Source organism: Cavia porcellus, unplaced genomic scaffold (genome assembly GCF_034190915.1).
Source record: "Cavia porcellus strain 051 isolate PalLab524CR breed Dunkin Hartley unplaced genomic scaffold, mCavPor4.1 scaffold_24, whole genome shotgun sequence".
Lineage (NCBI taxonomy): Eukaryota > Metazoa > Chordata > Mammalia > Rodentia > Caviidae > Cavia > Cavia porcellus.
The window spans coordinates 53632874-53655402 of record NW_026947507.1 but is presented as its reverse complement, the minus strand read 5'-3'; the positions used below and the strand labels follow the sequence as shown (position 1 = coordinate 53655402).

The window sequence follows — 22529 nt, the reverse complement described above, 5'->3', positions numbered from 1 at the left end:
TGCACAAGTGAATCCTGAAGCAACACTAGGTGAACATATTCTTATAAATACCTTCTGAAGCACTCACTTTTCTGTAAAAGATGAAAGGTAAGCTTATTACAAGACCTGACACCTTAACAAATAATACCTCACTAGTTTGATCATTCTTTGATTAAGCCTTAATTTTTCCTTGCTTCTCATGCAGCAATTCAAATTACTCTGCATTATTTGTTCCCTTCCAGGCTATTTTGGATCGGGCCGTAAGCTGTCTTGGCGGGTTACCTGAAGGGAGTTCCTTCCCATCCAACTGCAGATACACAGCATTGCTAGGGACCAAAATGACACTTTCCCGAAGGCCCCTCCCAGCAAGGCCATCCGCCTAGAAAGGAATGCCGTGAAGGACAGACTTCTGAGATGGTGAGGAAAATGAAAGCTTAGGGATTCACTTATCTGCTTTTCTTTTCTGAGCACAAAGCAAGAGAAGACATAGGAAAGCTGTGCCAAGGGACCAGAGGCCCCCTTCCAGCCTTCGCCCTCACATTCTGCAGCTGAAGGCGAGACCAGGAGAGACAGCAGTAGGCAGGAGCTCAAAGCACCCCATCTGCTTTGGTGTGCATTTCCACTAAGTATAGTGACTACAATGCTGAATGGATTGATTTAGACAAACATGACAGCCTCACCTGACATCCACAGACTTCACATACTCCGAAAGCAAGTCCTTGGGGAAACGGCAGGCGCAGGGGCCACGCACGCCCGTCACTAAATGCATGCTTTCCCTCATTCCCCCTTTCTCTCAGCTTCACTTTGCACACTGCCTGCAGTTTACTGATGCGTGCATGCAACAAGTTTTTGTTCATTCTGAGCTTCTGTCTCCAGAGATACGACCAGCAGCTCCTGGGAAATCTGTAGAGAGGGTTATTTGCAATGCCTGGAAGCCTGTCGTCTTTTTCTATAACAAGATTATTTCTACAAATGAATAAAGAGGCTCTGCTGGGTTAAACGTCAATTTTTTTCACTGAGATAAATACCGTACATCAAGAACTTAATTCAAGAACCATATCATGTTTCTGGCAAGGTAAGAGGCAGGGCAGATGTTTAAAGGCAAATATTTCTTGAAGATGAGTAAAAGGCAGGAAAAAAATCTTACTCAGGAGAGACATAATAACAGGTTATAAATCAGAAAGATAAAGGACGTGGTAAAGAAAGAAACCATGATTTTGCTCTGTCTGGGAAAAACCACACCCACTAAGGAGGGCATATTATACTTATGAGAAGTATGTTTTAAATGTATATGGGTGTGCATGAGTTAAGTCATGGCTTACCTCTGTGGTGTCTGTTTACTCCATTGCACAGGGGGCGGGGGGCAAAGTGGTCCAGGCAAGTGTAAACTTGCTTTCCTTCATTTGCATTTTTTCTTTCCTTAACTCCTTTTATGAAAGTAGCTGTTCTACTTCATTCTTCATCTTCCTCCCTATTGCATTGCTCTAACAATCTCCTCTCTTATTTGTTTCTGAAAGTCTTCTATAGTTTGCTCAGTCAATGTTGTATCACTAGTGTCTCATTATTCGGTAGCTAGGGAACACAAAGTCCTGGGGTTTAGTATATAGCGGATTAAGAGGAAAGTCCATGCCCCCGACTGCAGTAACTGAGAAATAAGTGAACGTTTCCACTCTTGATGGAGAAGCAATACAAGTGGCATTCCAAAGGGCACAGAAAGTGACTTCACTTGCAACACACGTAATGAACCCAAAGGTGCCTTCTGAAAGAGTTCACTTTTAGATAAATATTGTATATCTTAACTTCTCATAGGAGCTCGGGTTCTTGTGGAGATATATTTAAATTTTCCATTTCACTGCTCTTGCGTAGTGTTATTTATGGTGGAGTCAGTAAGAATTTATTTTCATTTTGAGACCTACAACAGTTTTACTAGTAAAAGTGCAATTGTGAATAGTGTGTCTTTTATTGTGTATATGCACCATACTTTACAGACTCCAACAATTAGTATACTAAGTTACAATTAGATAGGATAAATAAATTCTAATGTCTAAAGAGGAGCAGAGTGATTTTACATAATGATAATATAATGTGTATGTCAGAAGTTAGAAGATTTCAAGTGTTCTTACCATACAGAATTAAAGTTTGAGGATCTAGAATGCATATTCTAATGTGAATGTTATGTGATGTATACATGTATTGATGTTTCATGGTATTTCAAATATGTATACTTCTACTTGTTAAGTAAAGTGTATATATAAAAAAATCTGATTTTGCAGTACTAATCAACATGTTCATTATGTCACAATAATCATTACTTAGCTGATCATGTTTATTCAATTATATTGACTTATGTTTATTTTATTCTCCTTGTCTCTTCAAATGCAAAGAGTTAATCCTGTAAAAGTCATTTGAGGCATTTGATATGATGTTCTGTATTAAAATGTCACATTTCAAAGTTATGTAAACCAAATACATAACACAATGTTTTATAATATTGTATTCTCTATGGCCAATTATGAAAAATACAAGCAGAGCTGCAACTGTAGAGATGTAAGAGGGTCAAACAGGACACAGATGATCTGGTGTGTTGTTTGCTTCTGTGGCTCTAATAAAAGGTGTTTCCCCGATCTGGCATCTCTATGTGTCATAATGTGCAGATTTCAATCATGGAGCAGAGCCAAAGCTCAGAGAGCCATGAACTGGAAATGTGGTTGACCAGTTGACTCATCTGTCCCAAGACTCCCACTAGCAGCCTCACGCTACAGAGGAGGAAGCAGAGGCCTGAGAGATTGAGCAACCTGAAAAGTCACAGTGCGAGCAGCGGCAGGGCTTACCTAGGGCGCATGCACTGTGCCCATGCAGTTTTCTTAAGTCACCTATGTCTAGTTCCCATTGCCAACCCATGAGTAACAGTTTTCTGAGATATGTCCTTCCTTTCTTCAAAACTACATTTCAGAAGCATCAGCATTAGCCATAGTCCAAAATTCCTCTCCCACTGCCAATTCCACGAGCAGAAGCATGCTCTGAGATGCTGCCTTTCCATCACTGCTCAATTTACATCTTCCACAGATTTATTTTCCATACCAAATATCAATTACATCTGATTGACCAACTGTCCTGCTACCTGTCATCAAAAATAGATCGCTTCTGATTTTCTGATGTTTTCCAATCTTAGTTTATGTGCTCTCAGACTGACATCCTCACTGACTCATAAACACATCAATTTCACATGCACTTCCACGACCCTGTTCACTTTCTCTGCATTCCAAGGCAGTTCAGCAAAGATTACTCATCACTCAAGCCCTACGGATCCACGCCACCTTCCCTGACAGCAGGGGTCACCTGTCTGGTTCACCTAAAACTTGTAATATCTGCAGTCTGCACTGCTCAATCTGACTCCATTAGAACCTTCCCCGGCATCCACCAGCAGCCAGAAGTTACACGGCACAGGTGCTCTGACTCAGTTCGCTGACTATCCTGACCACCTGTCTCTACCTCTGGCTTCTTATCAGAACTCCATGTTTGGTTAACTGACTTCTGACAGAGAGTTCAATATGAGAATTAAATGAGACACAGTGTGCGAAGCAACTGTAACTGCCCTGAGTACTGAGCAGGAGCTACCAACAGACGTTTGGAGCAGGTTCTCCACTGCATCTGGATGCATCCAGATACCGTCGGAGCCTTCACAGGTGTGTGAGAGTGTGAGGTATAAAATGCTGCAGGCCTCTGCACTCTGACTTCACTTCACTCCAGCGCTAATGAGGACATTCTTTTGGTTTCTCACTCCAACAAATGCCAGATAACGTGTACTCTCTTCTCTTCTAGTGTGTATAAATTCCATAATTTTAGCTCTATAATATTCCTAAAATCATGCTTTTCTTTCTACCCAGTCTTTGAAATCCTTGCTTTTCTGCTCTTCCTTGTTCTCTTCCTAAATTCCACTCCCTTCAAACTGCCTCGCACAACAGTTCTAGCTGTTTCTCTTTTCAGGGTTCCTCGAGTACCAGCCAAGTGAACTCCTTGCATTTCCCCAAGAGTGTGATCACAAAAGAGTGTCTCAATTTTTAAAAAATATATAGCAAAAGAAACAAAGTCATTAGTCTCCCTCAGAATACATTTCACGGGCTGGGGATTTAGCTCAGCGGCATAAGCACCTGTCTTGCAAGCAGGCAGTTGTGAGCTCGATCCCCAGTACCGATAAAAAGGAAAAAGACAAAAAAAAAAAAAAAAGAAAAGAAAAGAATACGTTTCGCTCAAATCACCCCCCTCACTGTGAATCGTGTTTGGCACTTTCTGATTTGGAAATGCTTTTTTATGACTGGTTTTAGTTGCATTGCCATAGCTGCCTTGACGTGCTGAATCACTGAAAACATTCACATTTTGTGGCCATTTGGGCTTTGGAGATGAACCTGAAGTCACAGTGTTTGATCCCATGATTGAGGGAGAAGAGAATACTTGCACTGTTCCTGTGATCTTGTCTTTATTGCCTGGCAATCAGCACGCACACTCACCATATTTTTCTATCATATCCACTAAAGACACTCATGAAAAAGGGCTTCCAGAACTGCTTCAGAAAGTGGCAAGAATGATGGGATAAGAGGGTTCAAAAAGAGGAGCAGTATTCGGAGGGGATCAATGGCAATGTGTCCCAGTAATGCAATTTTTAACAATTAAATATTCATTGTATTTTTCAATCATTCTCTGTATGTCTGGAAGATAGACTTGGTATTAATCTTAAGGATTTAGAAAACCATAGCCTGGGTTTGAATCTTTTGGATGCCACCTCCTGAGATGAGGACAAATCACTTTATCTCTTTGTACCTCAATTATTTCATCTAGAAGACAAGAATGGTAATGTACACTTGTCAAGGCTTTATTTGTATTACACAGGCTATCTCAAAGCTGAGAAGAGAGCAAATTTTCACACCTTGTAATGACAAAGGAGCAGTTCAAGATTTTGTGATTCTGGGTCTCACTATCACCTCGATCTGGTATGTCTTCTCTCAACTTCACATGGCCATACCCAACCAAGTGGTTTAAGTATTCAGTAAGATCTTTGATATTCATTACTAAGTCCTAAGTATAACACGGATCAGAAATGATGATAGATAAATATGATATTGATAGAAATAATGTCATTATATAGTTAACTTTTATAATAAAAGAGAAAGGAGGAAAGGAGGGAATATGTGTATATTCCCTCACTTATCATTTAAACAACCTTAAAATAAATTTCATTAATTAACTTAAGATTCAAAAACATTTAATGCGTACAGCATTTAGAACCTAGCTTGTGTGATCTGCCATGCTTACGTTGTCTCCTTTAGTTCTCAGTATGCTATCAAGGTCCATTAGTTTCATCAAGGATTCATTATGTACTTTTTAAGCTATTTTAACTATTTGTGAAGACTAATGTTGCTCTAAGGAACAAAATCAATTACTTATTTTTAAAATGGAATGAAATCCATTATAGCTTGTAATTACCAGGAGAGAATTCTCTCACCAATGGAGAATTTTAAAGATGCAAACTCTCCTTACATCATGGCCTCTATCTGATCATTATTCCTACATACTGAGCTCACTCCATTTCATCAATTTAGGAGTTTTTTGTCATTATTTATCATTTTTAGCATTAATAACTAAGACCAAAGTAATAAGAAACCATTGTAATGATGGAATTGTCCAGAAGAAAGACATAGTCATACAGTGCTTCTCACCCTGCTCCCACCACACAGGTGCCTTTCTCTCCAGACTAAAGCATCATCACATAAGGCAGACAGAAAAGAAGGCTGACGACTGCTTTTCTAGACTATTTTTAGTTTTAAATTCAGAATTTGATTTTCCATCTATAAGTGCCCAAAAAAGCAAAGGTGGATGTTTGCGCACTTATTAGATGAATCAAACAATGAATGCAGAAAGACAGACGGTAACAGGCTAGACTCTAATGATCAGGCTGAAATTGAAATTGATTCCACACCTGAAATCTCATCCTGAGTCTTCAAAAGACAATGGCTTTTCTCAAATCCAAAAATCAAAGAATAAATGATACATACAAAAAGATGAGAAGAAAATATGGTATTTTCTTGCAGTTAGCTCTGTAGCAAGTCAATGCTATATTTTGTAACAAGAACCCAAGCCATTCTATTCTACTAGAAAAGAATATGTTAGAAATGTCTTCCAGGCTGAAGTCTATGTTTCAAAATTTATAGTTTTTAAGGGCAAAGATGTTAAGGAAAGGTAAAAGCAGGTATCATGAGGAAATAGACATTCTACAAATCACAGAACTGGATTACATTTTTCATTCAAATTGGTTGTAAATATAAAATGAAAATATTTTGCTAATATGGGAAGAAAACAAAATACTTGCCACCAGATATTTCAAAACTTCAGTCATTACATTAGAAAGAGATAGATAAATAAATAATACAGTGAGTACTGGTAAAACCAGCTCTATATAAAATAAACATTTAGTTTTGCTCTGTTGAAATTCTCAGCAAAGTTTTCACTATCACTTTAGTTTGAGTCCTGTAAACTATAAAATGATTTTAAATATTCTGAAATAATTGTAAAGACTATATTGCAAGCAGCAATAACTATTCTTGGTATATTGAAATTAACATTTTCTGAGTCTCCACTGCATACTTATCAGTTAAACTATCCTTACTTGTGCAATTATTTGTATCTCATCTCTCTACTAGCAGCTGGCTAAGGTAACTCAACAAATGCTCTTTTGATTAAAGACTGTAAATTCCAAAGCACTTGTTGTATAAAAATAATTAGACATTTGGCAGAATTAAGGGAAGGCTTTTCACAGACAACTGCTTACCTTGGAGCAAGATTTTTGGGAAAAGAATAAAGAAAGGCTGAATTTGAGCCGATCTTCTCTGATACAGCCAAGTGAAACACAATGGATTAAACCATCATATAATAATGACTACTGCAGTTACAGTGGGCCTTTTACGAGCAGGATCAAGCCGGGAATACAGGTCAGTATCACCAAAGTTCACGGATAAAATATAATAAAATGAGACTACTGACTCCTTGTTAGTTTTTGTAACTGTGGACTTCAAACCCACTGAATTGCAATTTTGGCTTCCGAAGACTACCTTATTACAGTCCGAAGAGAATTTGGTAGGTGTATACTCTCAATTTTAAGAAAATAAATGACAGAGAAAGTGGAATAAATTACCACAGATGTGTGGTTCAGGTAAAATTCAGGGAGTTACAGAAATATAAGGGCATGAAAACTTCTAAGAAATGAACTTCAACTCACACTGAACTTTAATTATAACAATTACACAGATGAAAGCTGGGGGGAAAGTGTGAAAATTACTAATCCCAAGTACACTATCCAAGTCCTTGTCCTGAACATTTAAATTGGTCTCATTATCTGTGGTGAATAGAAGAGGCTGTGAGTGATGTGACTGCTTCCTTGTAGAGACGGCGTCTGCTTTACCTTGGATTACACTGTGCAGAAATCTATGCAATTCATTAGTCCAGAGAGGAGCAGGTGAAGAAGAAATGCAGGCCTGAAGGGCCAGATCATGACGCTTCTTTGAAAGAGTTAACAGAATGAATGAAAGCGTGGGTATAATCGCTGCTTAAGAAAAATGTGCTTAGCCATAAAATATTGAAGAGGAAACTGGAGTTACTAGGAGATTGATAAAAATCACACAGGAATATTACTTCCACCATGGGCACAATCATATTCTAAACAAAACAGAAAGAAATAGCACCATAAACTGAGTCTCAGTTTTCCAAATAATGTCTGTATTGGCCAGTTTTAGTTTTATCATAAGAAAATGACAAGTAAACAATTCTAATTCCTCGGGGGGGAAAAGTGGGGTTTGAGCCCCACAACAGCCTCCGTGGGACGGGATGCACTCCTACCCCGCCCAGTAAGGGCTATTTGAAACGTGATATGGGTTCAATAACATATATTCACTTTGTAGATTTAAATGGAAGTTTTTACTGCTTCAACTTAATAGAAAGTAAGGAAGTATCAGAGAATTTTAATTAGGTACAACAAAATGATCTCATCCTTACAATTATACTTATTAAGGTGATATCTAAAATTGAGTGGATTGTCACTGAACATTAAGTATTGCATTTTCTTTATTTACTTTGGAGAATCAGAAAGGGCAATTTAATTCAACTCGGGGTATGTATATGAAGGGTTAGCTAAAACTTTTAATGACATCTTAGAAGTATTTTATTCTCCGATCAAACTGATTTGGGCCACGTCTGTGAGTGCGACAACATTCTACAAGGAATTACTGAATCCCACAGGGAAAAATCAATTCTAGTTTTAAAAACTCATTACCAATAATTAATAATGCACTCCATCTAAACAATAGCAGGTGTTCCACTAATCCCAAGGAGAAGCAGATGGGGCACAAATGTCTATAAATAGTGCGAACACACAGAGCGATACACTCCATGGCTTTTATTTTATTCTCTAATTGTTAGTCACAGTCCATGTCTTTAAATTCGCATTTTTTCTAGACTAGCAGTCCCAGGTTAAATCTGTGTCTATCACCCCTTATTTTTGGAGCCCTACATCATTCTTGGGCTTTGTCATTCCGTTTTATGTGTTGCTCCCTGACAAAGCTGGTGCTTGCAAACCTTCCCTTGGCACATTTATGAACTTCACTTTGCAATGTCCTCCTTCATCTCCCCTCCCCTTGTAGCTTGTGGACAAGTAATACCGTGTGAAAATGTTTGCACTTTTAAACTGTCAAAATAATGGATGGAAATGATGAAATAAAGAAACTGACAATAGTTGGTACAAAATAACTTTATACAGCTCAAAATTATTTTCAGGAGTTATCCTATGGACAGTAGATCTGAATCCACAGGTGTTTTTCAGGTGTTAGAGATCAGACTCCGGCCTTGAACTCACTGCAGTGCTTTACCACGGAGTTACACTCCCAGCTCTAAATTCATGATATTTTAGCATACATCCTTGTATGTCTTAAGAAGGGTACTCTGTGTTTCCATTAGGGAAATCTTCCAAAATTCCTACGCAGATGGTTTTATTCTTTTTGATCTTCAGTTATTTGATTTTTCAGACAGAATCGACTGGTAATCGTGACTGTTAAACAGCTCATATCCTGGATTACACTGGATTTCACATGGCATGGTTCTCTATACTATGAGTTTCTTAGGAGGCACACTTTATAAACAACAACTAGAGCCTATCAATATTTTCAGTGGCACAAACAACTTCCATTTTTCTTAAACAATGAAATTTAAAAGATAGTAGAATATAAATAAAACAATGTATATTAGGCATTAATTCATGCCCGCCGATAATGTAGATTTCACATCATCAGTCAATCTTAAAAAAGCTTTTAAAATGTGTTCAGAATATGACTTTCTTAAGCTGTCACAGGAAAACAAAATGGACAGCAAACCTTGATCAACTTAAATTTGTGGCACTTTCGGACCCTAACTTGACGTCAAGTTTCCTTTACCTGGATCACTTATCCAGACAGACTACTGTGAAAGCAGGAAGTTTAAGCAGATGTGCAATAACACTTTGTTGTGTGTCTATTAGGTGCTTTGTCAACAATGCTGGCCAGTTCCTGTGACCCCATTTTAAAGGTAAGTGCTTGCAGATGGCCGGGGTTTGCTGTTTTGCCTAAGGTCTCATGTTAGAAAAAGATAGAATCAAGAATCATACCTGTTTTTGTGTTCAGTGCTCTTTAGTTATCTCTACTTACGGTCTTCTCCAGTACCTCCGTGTAGATTTTTTATATGTAGTTTATATTACTACACATAAATATTGAGAGTAACCTATTCCATCAGATAAGATTATTTATACTTTCAGCTCATCAAAAATGCAGTAGAAAAAAGGAGAAAGAAAGAAAGGAGTAAAAGGAAAAAAGAAGAGGAAGAGGAAGAGGATACTAGCAACCAAATGAGTTACTGACTTTAAGGTTTCCAGAGAAACGAGTTTCTGACAATCTGTCTATTTTCCAATATATCCACAAATTATAATTATATATTTTAGAAAAATTCCCAAAAGACAGTTAAGGAAACAAATATAATTTTCTAAAAACAATAAGCTTTAGTTATTCAAATGTAAACCAGCTCCTTTCTTAGTGACACTATCTTTCTAGAGACATTTTCCCAAATATGGATCTAGTTCCTTCAGTTTTTCAATTCTGCAAAAGGAACAGTGCAAGAAATCAGGTTAATTACTTGAATATATTACTTTAACTAAGAATCTGTGCCTACTGTATGGATGGCCAGCTCCAGAGTTGATCAACTCCATCACCAGTACTCTGAGGAGGCCAAAGTGCATATGCAGGTGAGAAAAGCTAAAAGCTTTGGGGAACAGAAATTAAGTACTTGAAATGTGGTAAATTTAAATATGGATTTTTTTTCACTACTCAGATAAAGAGGATACTTCCATTGTCCTAGATCTTTTTTCTACATTTACCAGGAATAAAATAAGATGGTTTATTGCTTCTCTCCAAGATATTATTAAAGACATTAGCATTTTAACATATAAACATATTAGCATGTTTTGGCTTTTGGCTGACTTCATTTGCAATAGGCCATGCAAGGACTGAAAAGAAAATCAAAGGCCTTCATGCCAGTTATTATTTCTGCTTTTTATTGGCTTTATTCTAGATCTACACATGCATTATGCAAATTTTCAAAATGAAAATACCTTTTAGCACACAGAAAAAGCCAACAAAGACTGTTAAGACAGACAATTACAAGAGCTGTTTGGAATACCTGGTTTTAAATCCCCATGGACAAATATGTCAATCATATATCGACAGAATGCATACTGATCTGACAGAGTAGAAAGAAAAAAAAAAGCAATGAGCAAACATCATCCACAGTTTTCTTTTTTTTCTATGTTGAAATAGTTTAACAAAACACACAACAACACACTTCTGTTGTGGTTACTACGTATTTTCTGTGATCACTGGCAGTAACAGCAACAAGACATAATAATAAATGGAACACTTTGATCCTTCCACACAGAGATAACCTTAAATGTTGAAACGGACTTTTCCAAGGTAACAGTATCATGGTTGATTGTAAAAGTCCGAACATTTTTCATCAAATTTGCTACAAGAGTCGTCATATTAAAGCAACTGTTTTTATTTGGCCCTTAGTGGACTTATAATAATGAAACAAGTTTTACAAAGGAAAATTATTTTCAACTTGGAAGATTTTTACCAAATATTCATTTCTAGTGCCTCTTCTAGCTAAGTGAGACTGCAAAATATTTTCAAAAAATCTTCAGGAGGGCAAACAGTTACACAGTTTGTTTGGGGCTCTCTGCATAGATATCCATTTAATTGGAAATTGAATCAGGAAAAACAGACTGATAGCAGCAAATCGTATCATTTGTAAGTTTATTGACTGGTTAATCTTCATAGGAACATTTTATGATTTTGACTGGTCTACAGCTGATGGGGAAATTTTTTAAAAGCAAAAAACAAAGCCTGTAGTAAACACTTGGGACAGACATTGCCAAAAATAATTTCAGGACTTGGATAATTTTTCCTTTAAATTAAAGACCTTGAACTGAACTTTAAATTCTGACACAACTTGAGATTTTCCTGTGGTATTCAGTGGTAAAGATTCCATTGATAAAGATTCTTAGAAGATTCTCTTTAAGGTTTACCATAGTTTATACTATTTTTTATATTTTCATATTCCTAAAATAGACATCTTATTAATCCACCAAATTCAAAGTCATCTTTAGAACCAATAAATTTTATTGACTTTATACAACATGACATAATTGAATTGCTTCAAAATATGTGTTTCAAACAAGAAATAACAGCTCTTGTTACTGTATAAATACATATCCAAGGATTTTTGTAGGTCTCATTCTTAGAATGTCAGCACCATTTTGAATCGATTTGATTATGAAATTATGCCAGATCATTGGAAAAACAGGTAAGCATTGCAGTGGATCTAAAAATATCATTTTCATTACACCTGAATGCAAAGCAAAACCCATAAGCACTCAGAATGCGTATGTGTTTTGATTGCTAAAACAGAAGCCCCTTCCCACATGCGAGCTGGGGTGAGAGAGGAAAGCTGCTTCTCAGCTGAGTCCTTCTCAGATGAGTCTACTCGCTTTCTCTAGCACTGATATTTACGGTCACAGTTTCAGAGCCCAGGACCCCAGTACACTGTGGTGTGGGAGGAGATTAGGACTAACGCAGGTGGTACTTTTCTCTTTGCTGCATAAAATTTCCTTTAGAATGGGTGATTTTGCTCTAAGACAAAACAAGATGAAAAGGACATTATTCTTAAATGCAAAATGAAATTGGACCAAAGCGAAGCCGTCAGCCTTTCCTCTTTGTTTCAGGACGGTAAGAGATTACACTCAGGTTTGTCCTTCATGTAACTCGGGAGTGGCTCTTAAGTGGCGGCTGAGCATCGTGGAAGGAAAGCAGGTCTGATTCCACCACAAGTGCAGATTCACTGAGGTAGAGCCCTTCATTTTTTTCACAGTGACTTCCAATAACACTACAGCCTTCTGGGGCACTGAGCGAGATCCTTTGTTTTTGTCCATGTCTGAAGTGTAGAATTCAGAGATTTTTTGGAATATAAAGGATTTGTGTAAATCCCCCAAATAAAATATTGTTCTGTGCCCCAGTTGTGATAGGGTGACTCAGTGAATGAAAGGGTGAACAGTGTACTGGATTAGCTGAAATTACACTCTGTTTCCAAATGAACAGGCAAAGTGTAACAAAACCTTTAAACTTGGTGGGATTTTTTTCTAAAGGGCTGTGCATAGATTTATTATGTTAATAATCTGTGGCTCCAAAAATCATTGATTTGCTTAATGCACCAAGAGTCCAATGAGCATCTAACTTGTGAAAGGAAATCCTGGGTGGGTTTGAATTCAAAGATCTGTCTTTTTTCTACCTGGATAAACAGTGTTTCAACAAGTAAAAGGAGTTGGTTCTTGTAAGTAATCCTGTGATCTTGCATGTAATGCCACCAAGATGTCTGAGAGAAATATTTTTAAATGTTTTCAATTAAGAATGGTGAGCTATTTTAGGTCAGGATGCCCCTCCCCAGCCGTCATAGGTGTAATTTAACAGTGTCTAGGAAGGCAGGCCTGGGGCAGTCTTAAGGGTCTGCTTCACTTGCCTTCCTGACTTTGGAAGACTTGCTTTCTGGAAATGCTTCTTTAAACCCATCTCAAATAATATATCAGGAGACTTTTCCTAAAGGAGCCTGAGTCACCTCATCAGTCTAAGTCCCAGAGTTAGGACACAGGGGTTTTCTTGCGATTGGCTATGTGGCCATCACTTTCAAGGTTTTGTTTTGTCTCTTGTTTTGGTTTTTTCCTAAATAAACACTCTTCTCAGGATAATCCACGCTGTCACTGAGTCCCTTTCCTGACCCTCAGGGAACAGGGACAGATGTCACTTAGTTGCTACCATGTCGCATCTTCTTGGAGTCGCAGCTTAGGAAAACACATCCGGGGTCCAGAATGTCAACAGGGAGGAGTTTTAAAAAAGAATTGCGACTGAGAAAGGGGTGCATGTGGTCTGGTGCTCAAAGGAAGATTCTCACCAGCTATTCCTTCTCTCCATGTCACAAAAGTATAAAGGAGCATTAAGGGAAAAAGAAGGAAGGAAGGAAGGAAGGAAGGAAGGAAGGAAGGAAGGAAGGAAAGAAAGAAAGAAAGAAAGAAAGAAAGAAAGAAAGAAAGAAAGAAAGAAAGAAAAGAAAAGAAAGAAGAAAGAAAGAAAGAAAGACAGAAAGAAAGAAAGAAAGAAAGAAAGAAAGAAAGAAAGAAAGAAAGAAAGAACAAGAAAGAAAGAAAGGAACTGAACAGGGTGCGTACTGTCTGGTGGGGGGGACTTTCCTTCTTCTACCCCAAAGACTTTCCAGAAGCTACCAGAAAGGAGGGAGCAATGTCTGCTCATGCCAAAACTTCTGACCAGACCAGAAATAGCTTCGACTGGTCCACATGTAGAGGTATGAGTGTGTGGAGGTTCAGGGTAGGGTCCACACACACACACACACACACACACACACACACACACACACACCTTATTCTCAGTGCTGACCATGCTCATAATATTTACTGTCAACTTAAGCAGTGGTCACTCCGTGGATCTCATGAAGGTTTACAAGTGAGCCCTGTGGGTCCTACTCATTCTGTTGAACTACTTATAAATCTACATGAATAGGATTCTGCAGACTCACTAGATCTCACTGAAGCTAAGCAAATAAATATCTCCTTGACCAAACCATTAAATGGATTTCACTGGGGCCTTAATGCAAGAATCTTAAGCTCAAAGCCACCCTATACCTTTTTAAAGCTCCATACCTTTATCTTGTTTATTTTAAATATCATATGATTATTTTTAAAATTAACAAATGCTCTCAAATCTTTTCCTAGAAAAAAACTAATGTTGTGTCTGACCAGACACTGTCAGTTAAATTTTTTTAACTTAACCTAATGATACATTACTTAATTGATGGTAGCTTTTCTTAATAGGGGGACTTGATTTAATAATAACATTTGCTTAGCTGATAAATCATATTTATACAATTGTTTCTAACTGTCTGTGACATTTGAATGTCATTTTAATACATAGCTTTCATGTATAAATAAAAAGAAAATTGAAAGTGGAATGGTAATATAATAATACCATTAATAGGTTTGATTCTTGATAGGAATACAAAATAGTACCTGTGATGTGAAAAACAAATATTATCCAAAAATGTCTGTGTGATATGTCTTTATCAATAAGGCATGTCCTGGAAGTTCTGAAATTACTAACAATAAACATCAAAAACTATATTTACATTACTAGTTATTATACAAGTATTTTTATATTTCTGTATATAACTGGCACACATTTTTAGATGCTGTATTTAAAGAAAAATTACACTGTCTTTGGTGTGGTTTAACTGGTTTCATGTGATTATTTTTCTTCTTTAAAAGAGAAATCTAAAATACAAAGTACTTTATGATCTAAAAAACATGATACTGTATTGTAAAAATAGTTTTCCTATTTTATATCATAATAATATGTTCCACTAAAAATAATTTTTAATTTATTTAGTATGCCTTTTTTCTACACAAACTACTCCAATGTGACATACTTTAAAGAGGTAAACAATTTTTAAAATTTTTCAAGACTATATAATTATCTTGCAAATGAAAGAAAAGCTTAATTTTTTAAAACTTGTATTCACTCATAGAGTGTTAAGTTGAAATAAATGTAAATCACCTAAATTAAAAGTTTGTAAATCACCAAAAGGAAACAAAGTCTCTTTTTTCTTTCTTCTCTTTTAAAATTTATATTTAAAAATATCTATCTTTTTCAAATGAATCATTGTTTATAATATTAATCTGTGGGGAAAGATAAAAGTAAAAGAAATAATAAAGTACAAGAGTAGACGGCAAGTGTTTTGGCATGTACCACACAATGAAGAAAATGGTCGGTTTCACTAGCCATACGACTGACACGATAATAGCATATTAAAATATTTGAATGTAAGATCTCAGAGAAGCCAAACCCTCAACTTCAGCCCTCCGACAAAATTATTCAGTTGCTAGCAGAGTTAGAGAAAATTTGTTCTGCAAAGCGCTATTACAGGAACTGGGTGCACAGAGCAGACCCGGAGCTTCAAGTGGACAGTGGCAGGACCTGCGTCCACCAGGCCTTGGGGACGATCCCAGCAAAGAAAGGCATCAGCAAGGCCCAGGGAGTGAGACTCACCGTCCCTACATGACCCTGGTGGCACCCCACTCCTCTGTCCCCACAGAGATCCTCCCCATCCACGGCCAGCACACTGGGGTGGGAAGCTCGGCCTTGCTCCTGCTGAAGAGGAGGATGTGTCCTGCACAGTGTCCTGCAGCCACCAATTTGGCCAGTGGAAACTGTCACTGAACCTTGACGTTCCACTCTCCATAACTTATTACGTTAAATCAATTTTACTTTTTAGTAAGAATGCTATTAAATTAATTCAATAATTTGATGCATGTTCTAAATGACAGGATCCTGCAGAGACATAAGGAAGGCAGATATTTTGGATACTTATTCTCTAGATTTGAACCCTGACTGCTCAACAAACACACTGAGGATCGCTGGCTTTTTTCTGGACTGCTTTTGTTCCAGCAGAGTGACAACCAGAATGGCTCACTTGCTATTTCCCCTCTGCAGAATAATTCTCTCCCTCAAGCATGGGACCTTTACCACCGCCATTTAGACAGCTCGGGATGCTAATTCAAACCCCACTTTAAAAATACTTCAAATATATCTATGTGAACAGGCTTCAGTGTTTCTAGGACTGCACAGTAACTGCTGGCTGCTGCCTGCCGTGGTCAGGCAGGTGTACTTGTGTGAATCTTTGATCCCCGTGTGAAGTCTGACTGGTTCTCTTTCAGGTTTCAATCTCACAGCATCTGCTTCTGGCCCAGCACTCTCTTAGCTCCTCTGGCCGCCTCCTCCTGCAAGCCTTTACCTTTCTGGTCCTGTTCCCAGGCCGCCGCGGGCACCTTGCTGTCCTTCTCCTTGGCTTTTGGGGCTGCTTTCTGAGCCTCCTTTACCTTGACTGCTGCCGCAGGCTTCACCTTCTCCTGCTTCCCGCCTTTCCCTTCCTTTTTCACCTTTTCTTCGGTCTTCTCTTTAGTCTTTGCTTTCTTGTCATCTGTGTGTAGTTAAGAAGCATTGGATTACTTCCCCTTACCACATATTTCTTCTATAATTGTCCTTAAACCCAATTTTTAAAAGAAGAAGAAAAAAACAATCTAAAACTAGCATTTCTGAAATAAATGATCAGTTTCATGTAGTTTATGAAATCCTATGTTAGACTTAGCCCTCATAAGGAAATATGGCTTTTCCTTAAATTTTTTCATGTAATATTTAACTCTTTAATCAGTTTATGTTTGTGATAGGTAATAATTACACTCATCTCGGGGAGCTAATATATACATACACATACTGAAACTTACTGGTTTTGCTCCCTCTCCCCCTCCCAATCCTCCTCTCTCCCTTTCCCACCTCCTCTACTTTCCTACTAATTTGAACATGAAAACAGTGATTTTGTTTGATTTTTTTAAAGTTGCAGATAATCAAGAACTTAGGCTGGCACTAATAAAGAGACTTCTGTGATGTGCAAAGGATGTGTGTAAGGCACGCTCACGGGAAAGACGCCACACCAAGGATCCCGGTAAGTGAGCCTCCTTTTGAAGGAGTAAGCACATTGCTGTAATGACCAGGTCCCACTGAAGCGTTGGGGCCCTGTATGAAACCTCCCAGTACAGTGGGTGCCTCTTACTGAGACTCATGTTAAGGATTTCATGAAGATAGTATGGCCCCGTTTCCCGAATCTGTAGCAAACGAGGCCGAGACAGTACTGGGGTGGGCCATGAAGAGAGGAATAATAATGGCCATGCAGCTCCCAGTATCCTACAAGACCAGAGTCATCTGTTACACTGAAGCCAATGCATTGGGCTAACACCCTGTACTCAGAGACTATCCGGGAGATGCTACTGCACGAGGGGTCAGAATTTATCGTTACACATCGCCAGTGTCTCCCTGGGGGATTTTACAAAGATAAGGTGCATCGGGAGTCTTCAAGGGGAGGTACTGTGCCACACACACTATGCAAAGTTACTTCATCACAAAAGTCTCCTACAACTATCACCCATCTCAAGCTTCCTCCGGCTTTTGTGACCATCCTAAGGGATTTCCTTCCACTGCCCATAAACCACTTCTAAATTGTCTTTCCTTACGTCTGCCCTTTGCTGCCCATTAAACTCATACATTTCTGTGGCTGAAAAAAAAAATCGGCTTTTGAAGATGACTTCCAATGCACACCACCTCCGAACCCTACAGTGAGCTGTTTGTTACTGTCCATGTAGAGAGGAAGTTTTTCTGGGGAGGCCAAGAGCACTTTGAATCATACAAGTCACACATGTGCATCCCAGAAAGACCAACCCAGAGAGCCTACTTGTTCAGTTTCATGGTTAGTTGATGTAGCTTTAAAGATCAGAAAAATGATAATATCCACGTGAGTGAATGTTTCTGTAGCACTGAAAACCCTGCAAGGCTTTGTTTCATCTGCCTCTCCTCTCTCAGTCTTTCCCAAGGTTTCCTCTCTACCACATGACATACTATTTCCCCAGTATCTCAGATATGTTCCGTGTGCCTAATATGTCAAATGGCAAATTTTACATTCTGCAAGTTTTTGATCTATCTAAATTCCATAATCCTCTCTGCATGAAAAATGTAGTTCTGACTTTGGAAGTCACCATTCCTTCCCCATCGGCTTCCTTTGGCCCTAACTTTTATAAAAGCTGGCATTTTGTTCTCTATATCTAGAATTATAGACCACTCTTCTTCTGTCTGTCTCCTGTACCACACTCTTAGACACTTAGAAATAATGCTATTACTCATTTTTGTGTCACTTTTGTGTCTAGCACAGTGCATTTTTTTCAGAAAAAATTAAGTATATATGGAATTAGCAATTTTGATCAAAGAGTAAATTTTCTGTTACTGTGGCCATGAGTGCAGTAATATATGGATTGTGTATGTAAACAGAAATGTTTTAAATGAGTTTGTGAAGTCTGACACATGTACCCGGGTAGACTAGGAAAGGCCTGCTGTTTTGCACGAAGAAGTTCTGAGACGGTGTAGCCGTTACTGGCCTTGGGCAGGCCACAGTTCAAACAGATCAAGAAACTCTGAGCGAACATTGCACATGGCAGAGGTGATTAGGTGAGAGATCCGTGAGTCGTCGGTGTGAGTCCCTGATTTACACACACCTGCATCTTCTGTCTTCAGGCAGGTGGAATGAAGCCAGCTATCATGTCCAGGAGATGCATGGGCAGGACTATGAGAACTAGACCTGGTCCATAGCCTGGTGGGCATGGCCTTGGAAGTGGTCTTTCTCTAGCTGAGCTTACAGACAATGCCGCAGCCCTGGGTAACAGTGTGGGTGAAGCTTAGTGAGAGATAGTGAAGCAGAGGGCCAAACTCACCATAGCCAGAGTCTGGATTCACAGACACCACCAGATATGATGCACGGTGACTTACACGTGGTAGTCTGTGGTAATGTTTTAGCTGGCAAAGATGATATTTAACATATATGCATATAGTGAATAAATGCTGCTTGAAGCCTTGTTTATCGCTGAAAAGAAAACCTGACTTACATTTAGGTCACTTAAATTTTTTACTGCAATCCAATTATATACTAGTTATATGATCATGCCAATTTCTTTGTTTTCTCTGGGGTTGAGATATTTCATATGTTAAACTTGGTAATTAATTTATACAGTTGATAAAATCCCTACTAGCATTTAGATTTTGTATGGATATGTATTCACAAATACATATATATGCATGCAATTTGTGTTTACATTTGTGCAATAGAAGAGATCCAAATAGAATAAAATCACATTGATTTAAGTATTTAGTCTTGTGACAAAAGTCATGTTACCTTCCCAAAGGCCTCGTTCTATAATTTATCTGATTTAACTTCAATTGAATATTTTGTTTTGTTGCAGTAAAATTTTGTTTAAAGTACATCTGCTTCAAGTGTCTAACATTTTATATTTTATGGATAATCACTGAATTTTCAAAATTATTTGGACATGCTAGGTTAAGATATCTAAAGTGTACTGATCAATGTGTATTTTAAGGTATGAGCAAGAAATTTATATTTAGAAGATAATATTGAATTATCAGTTAAAATTCATGTTTGTATCATTTAATAAATGACAGATAACTGTGACAGAAAAATAAGATTTTTTTAATATTTTAAACTACATAGTATTACAACCATATTCTAAGTGATTGAGGTCAAGGGGTAGAGGACATATTATGAAGATATTTTGGTTGTTGGAAATCTTAAAATAATGATCAAGATATATCTGCTAAAAAGTTTCTGAATTTGAAACTCCAAAAGTCAAATGCAATTTGCAAACATGATCAAAAAGTCAGATATGTTTGTGTCCTGTTGTTATGTTAACAAATTATCATAAACTGAGCTGGCCAAAGCAGTACCCATTTATTTTCTCCCAGTTTCTAAGACTTAAAATACTAGCTCAGGAGGATTCAGCCCAGCTCTTTGCTGAAGGTTCACAAGGCAGAAGCAAGCTGCCAACATTCTGTGTTTCTTAGCAGAATCTGCAGAAGAATCGGTTTCCTTGTTTCTTCAGCGTGGACGCCAGAGTCATTTCTTTCTCCCGTCCCATGTTGCCCCCGCATTTTTACACAGCCCCGGTGTTCACGCTTCGGATGTTCCTTTTCTTTTGATCCTGTTTTTAAACACTTTCTAACAGTCTAGTTAGCCCAGCTGGGGAGGCCAGGGGGGCTTGTTGTTATTGTTAGATGCAGCTCCACACCCTGTAAGAATTGCCTTTTGTCATGCTTACAGCAGAATCGGCATGACAATTATGGTCAGGTCACGGGACCAAAATATAGCCAATTATGTTCAACGAAGCTCTTTATTTCCTCTTGTGGTTTGAAAGGATCTGTTGTTTTACCCATTCAGTGTGGTCACCCTTTAGATATTAAATTTTAATTGTGAGGCCCATCATTATGCGAATGTCTGCAGATATCTATAACACAAAATGTAATCCATCAAAGTAAAAAGAATTTAAATACAGAAATAAGAAAAGGAAAAAAGTTACCTTTTGCCTTTGTTTCTGGCTTTTCTTTTTTCTCAATTTTCTCCTTGTGAGTTGCTTAAACAGAAAATTTTATATTAGAATGTATGTTCAACAGACATCAAAACCAACTTTCCTCACCAAAATCAGAAACTACTTCTGCAGACGTGTAACACTGATGAATCTAACTCAGGAATAAAGAGTTAGCAATGCGATAATCACTATGTAGAATTCAGTGGAAAACTTGACATTTAGACTTAGAAAACCTTTCTAAAGCTAGACCCACCCCTTTCTCTTTTAAGTCCTTATTCCACACAGATAAAGCTTTCAAGGAGGAAAAACCAAGAAGGGGCAATTTTATAAAAAAAATATGTCTTTATATCAGGAAGAACTTTTCAGGATGCTGAATATGAAATATGCATGGCTAGCATGGCCAGTAGGCACCTGCTCCTCAAGGAAGCACAGCTGGCATTTGGCAAAGAACAGCACCCAAAGGGACCGACTCCCACGGTGGTGACACCCACTTACCACGTATGTCCCCTCCCTGCCGGTGACATTATGACAATCAAAAAACATTTCTAAAATGCACAGCACACTCTGGGAGACAGAGGCAGAGAATACAGCCCAGCCTGAGTATCTTAGCGACTCAGTGAGAATCTGTTTAAAACTACAAAGTACAAAAGGCAGGGAGGGGCTGCTGATGTAGCTCAGTGTAAACGCACTGAGTTCAAGTCCCAGCGCAATAAGCAAAGATAAAACATCTTTCCCAGTGTTCCCTGGAGAGTCTCAGGCTGGGTAAAGAACTAACACTGGTGGAGAAAATCGTTCGGGAAAGGATCACTGACAGAGTCCAGTTTCTTAGCTGACCAGTATCCCTCATGACACCTAAAACTTTACACTTGCGTTTGGAATTAGTAGATCAGTGTGTGTTTATTGGGAATTGTCTTATTGTCATGCGCTGATAAAATCTCGCGTCTTGTAACAGTTTCAGTAACAATGATCTGGGAAATACAGTAACATGGGCAGAGTGTTCTTATACTTCAGATCGGTTCCCCTGGTGGCTTGGTAGCTTCCCTGATGATCGTACATTTTTTTCAACTCCATATATATTTTGTTGGAGAATAACCAGGAAAATTAAATTAAGTTATAGGAAATAAGTTACTAAATATGTTATAGGAAATTAAATAAAAGATGTAAATTTTAATTAAGCACTTGGGAAGGAGGCAAATTAGACACCGAAAGAGTCCATTTCCCCAGCAGGTAGGAATCAGTTCTGCTTACAGGGGCCTGGTGGAAGCTGGTCCTGAAGCCTGTGTGGCCGCACAGACCAGGCTTCTTTTCTTGACTTTGCTGACTGCAAAGCAGCAGGAAGGATCTCACCAGAAGGGAGCCACCGAGTGACTTTCTGTTCTAACACCCGGTCTGTGGCATTTTGTTATAGGAACAGAAGGTTTATGAATAATTCCCCAGAATCTTGAACCTCATAGAAAGCAAAAAACAAAAGGCTCCTAACTATATGAGGGGCGGGAAGAGCCCTAAAGCCTGGTGCCTGCTCCTCCAGGGGTTCAGTCCCCCAGAGCCGCCTCCACTGCCAGGGCTCCAGGGACGGCATTCGGGGACAAGGCATGGCCACACAGGGCCATGGGCAAGGGGGTACAGTGACCCCACGGCCAGGCTGAGTGGGGCGCAGTCCACATCCGGCCATGGGGCTCTTATACTTGATGTACAGGAAGAAAATAGTCACGCCTCTGTCTCTTATAGCAGTGGGTGCCTAAATAGCTGGATTACCCTCTACCTGAGCCACTCTAAAACCATAGCAGAAAATGGAATTAGATCGTTACTATACATCACACATCAAAATGGAGTTTGTGATGAAATAAAATAAATTTTAAAAAAATTTTTTAAATTATGGAAAATATGGGTA

At 38.4% G+C, this 22529-nt stretch overlaps 1 protein-coding gene and 1 long non-coding RNA gene across 20 annotated transcripts in view; one reads left to right on the top strand and one right to left on the bottom strand.

Annotated features, from left to right (window-relative positions):
* The window catches only part of LOC134472771 (uncharacterized), a 33747-nt gene extending 31146 nt beyond the window's left edge, over positions 1–2601 (top strand). Inside the window, exon 2 of the long non-coding RNA XR_010042740.1 lies at positions 222–2601. This is a non-coding gene — a long non-coding RNA (uncharacterized LOC134472771). The remainder of the gene's footprint in view (positions 1–221) is intronic.
* Trdn (triadin) overlaps positions 1–22529 on the bottom strand; it is a 319660-nt gene that overhangs the window by 201231 nt on the left and 95900 nt on the right. For all 19 annotated transcript variants that reach the window (XM_063235062.1, XM_063235064.1, XM_063235065.1 and 16 more), the window contains exons 7-9: positions 20630–20683; positions 16456–16641; positions 10726–10785 (exon numbers count right to left, since the gene is read on the bottom strand). In XM_063235062.1, coding sequence (XP_063091132.1) covers positions 10726–10785; positions 16456–16641; positions 20630–20683 — 300 coding nt within the window. The remainder of the gene's footprint in view (positions 1–10725; positions 10786–16455; positions 16642–20629; positions 20684–22529) is intronic.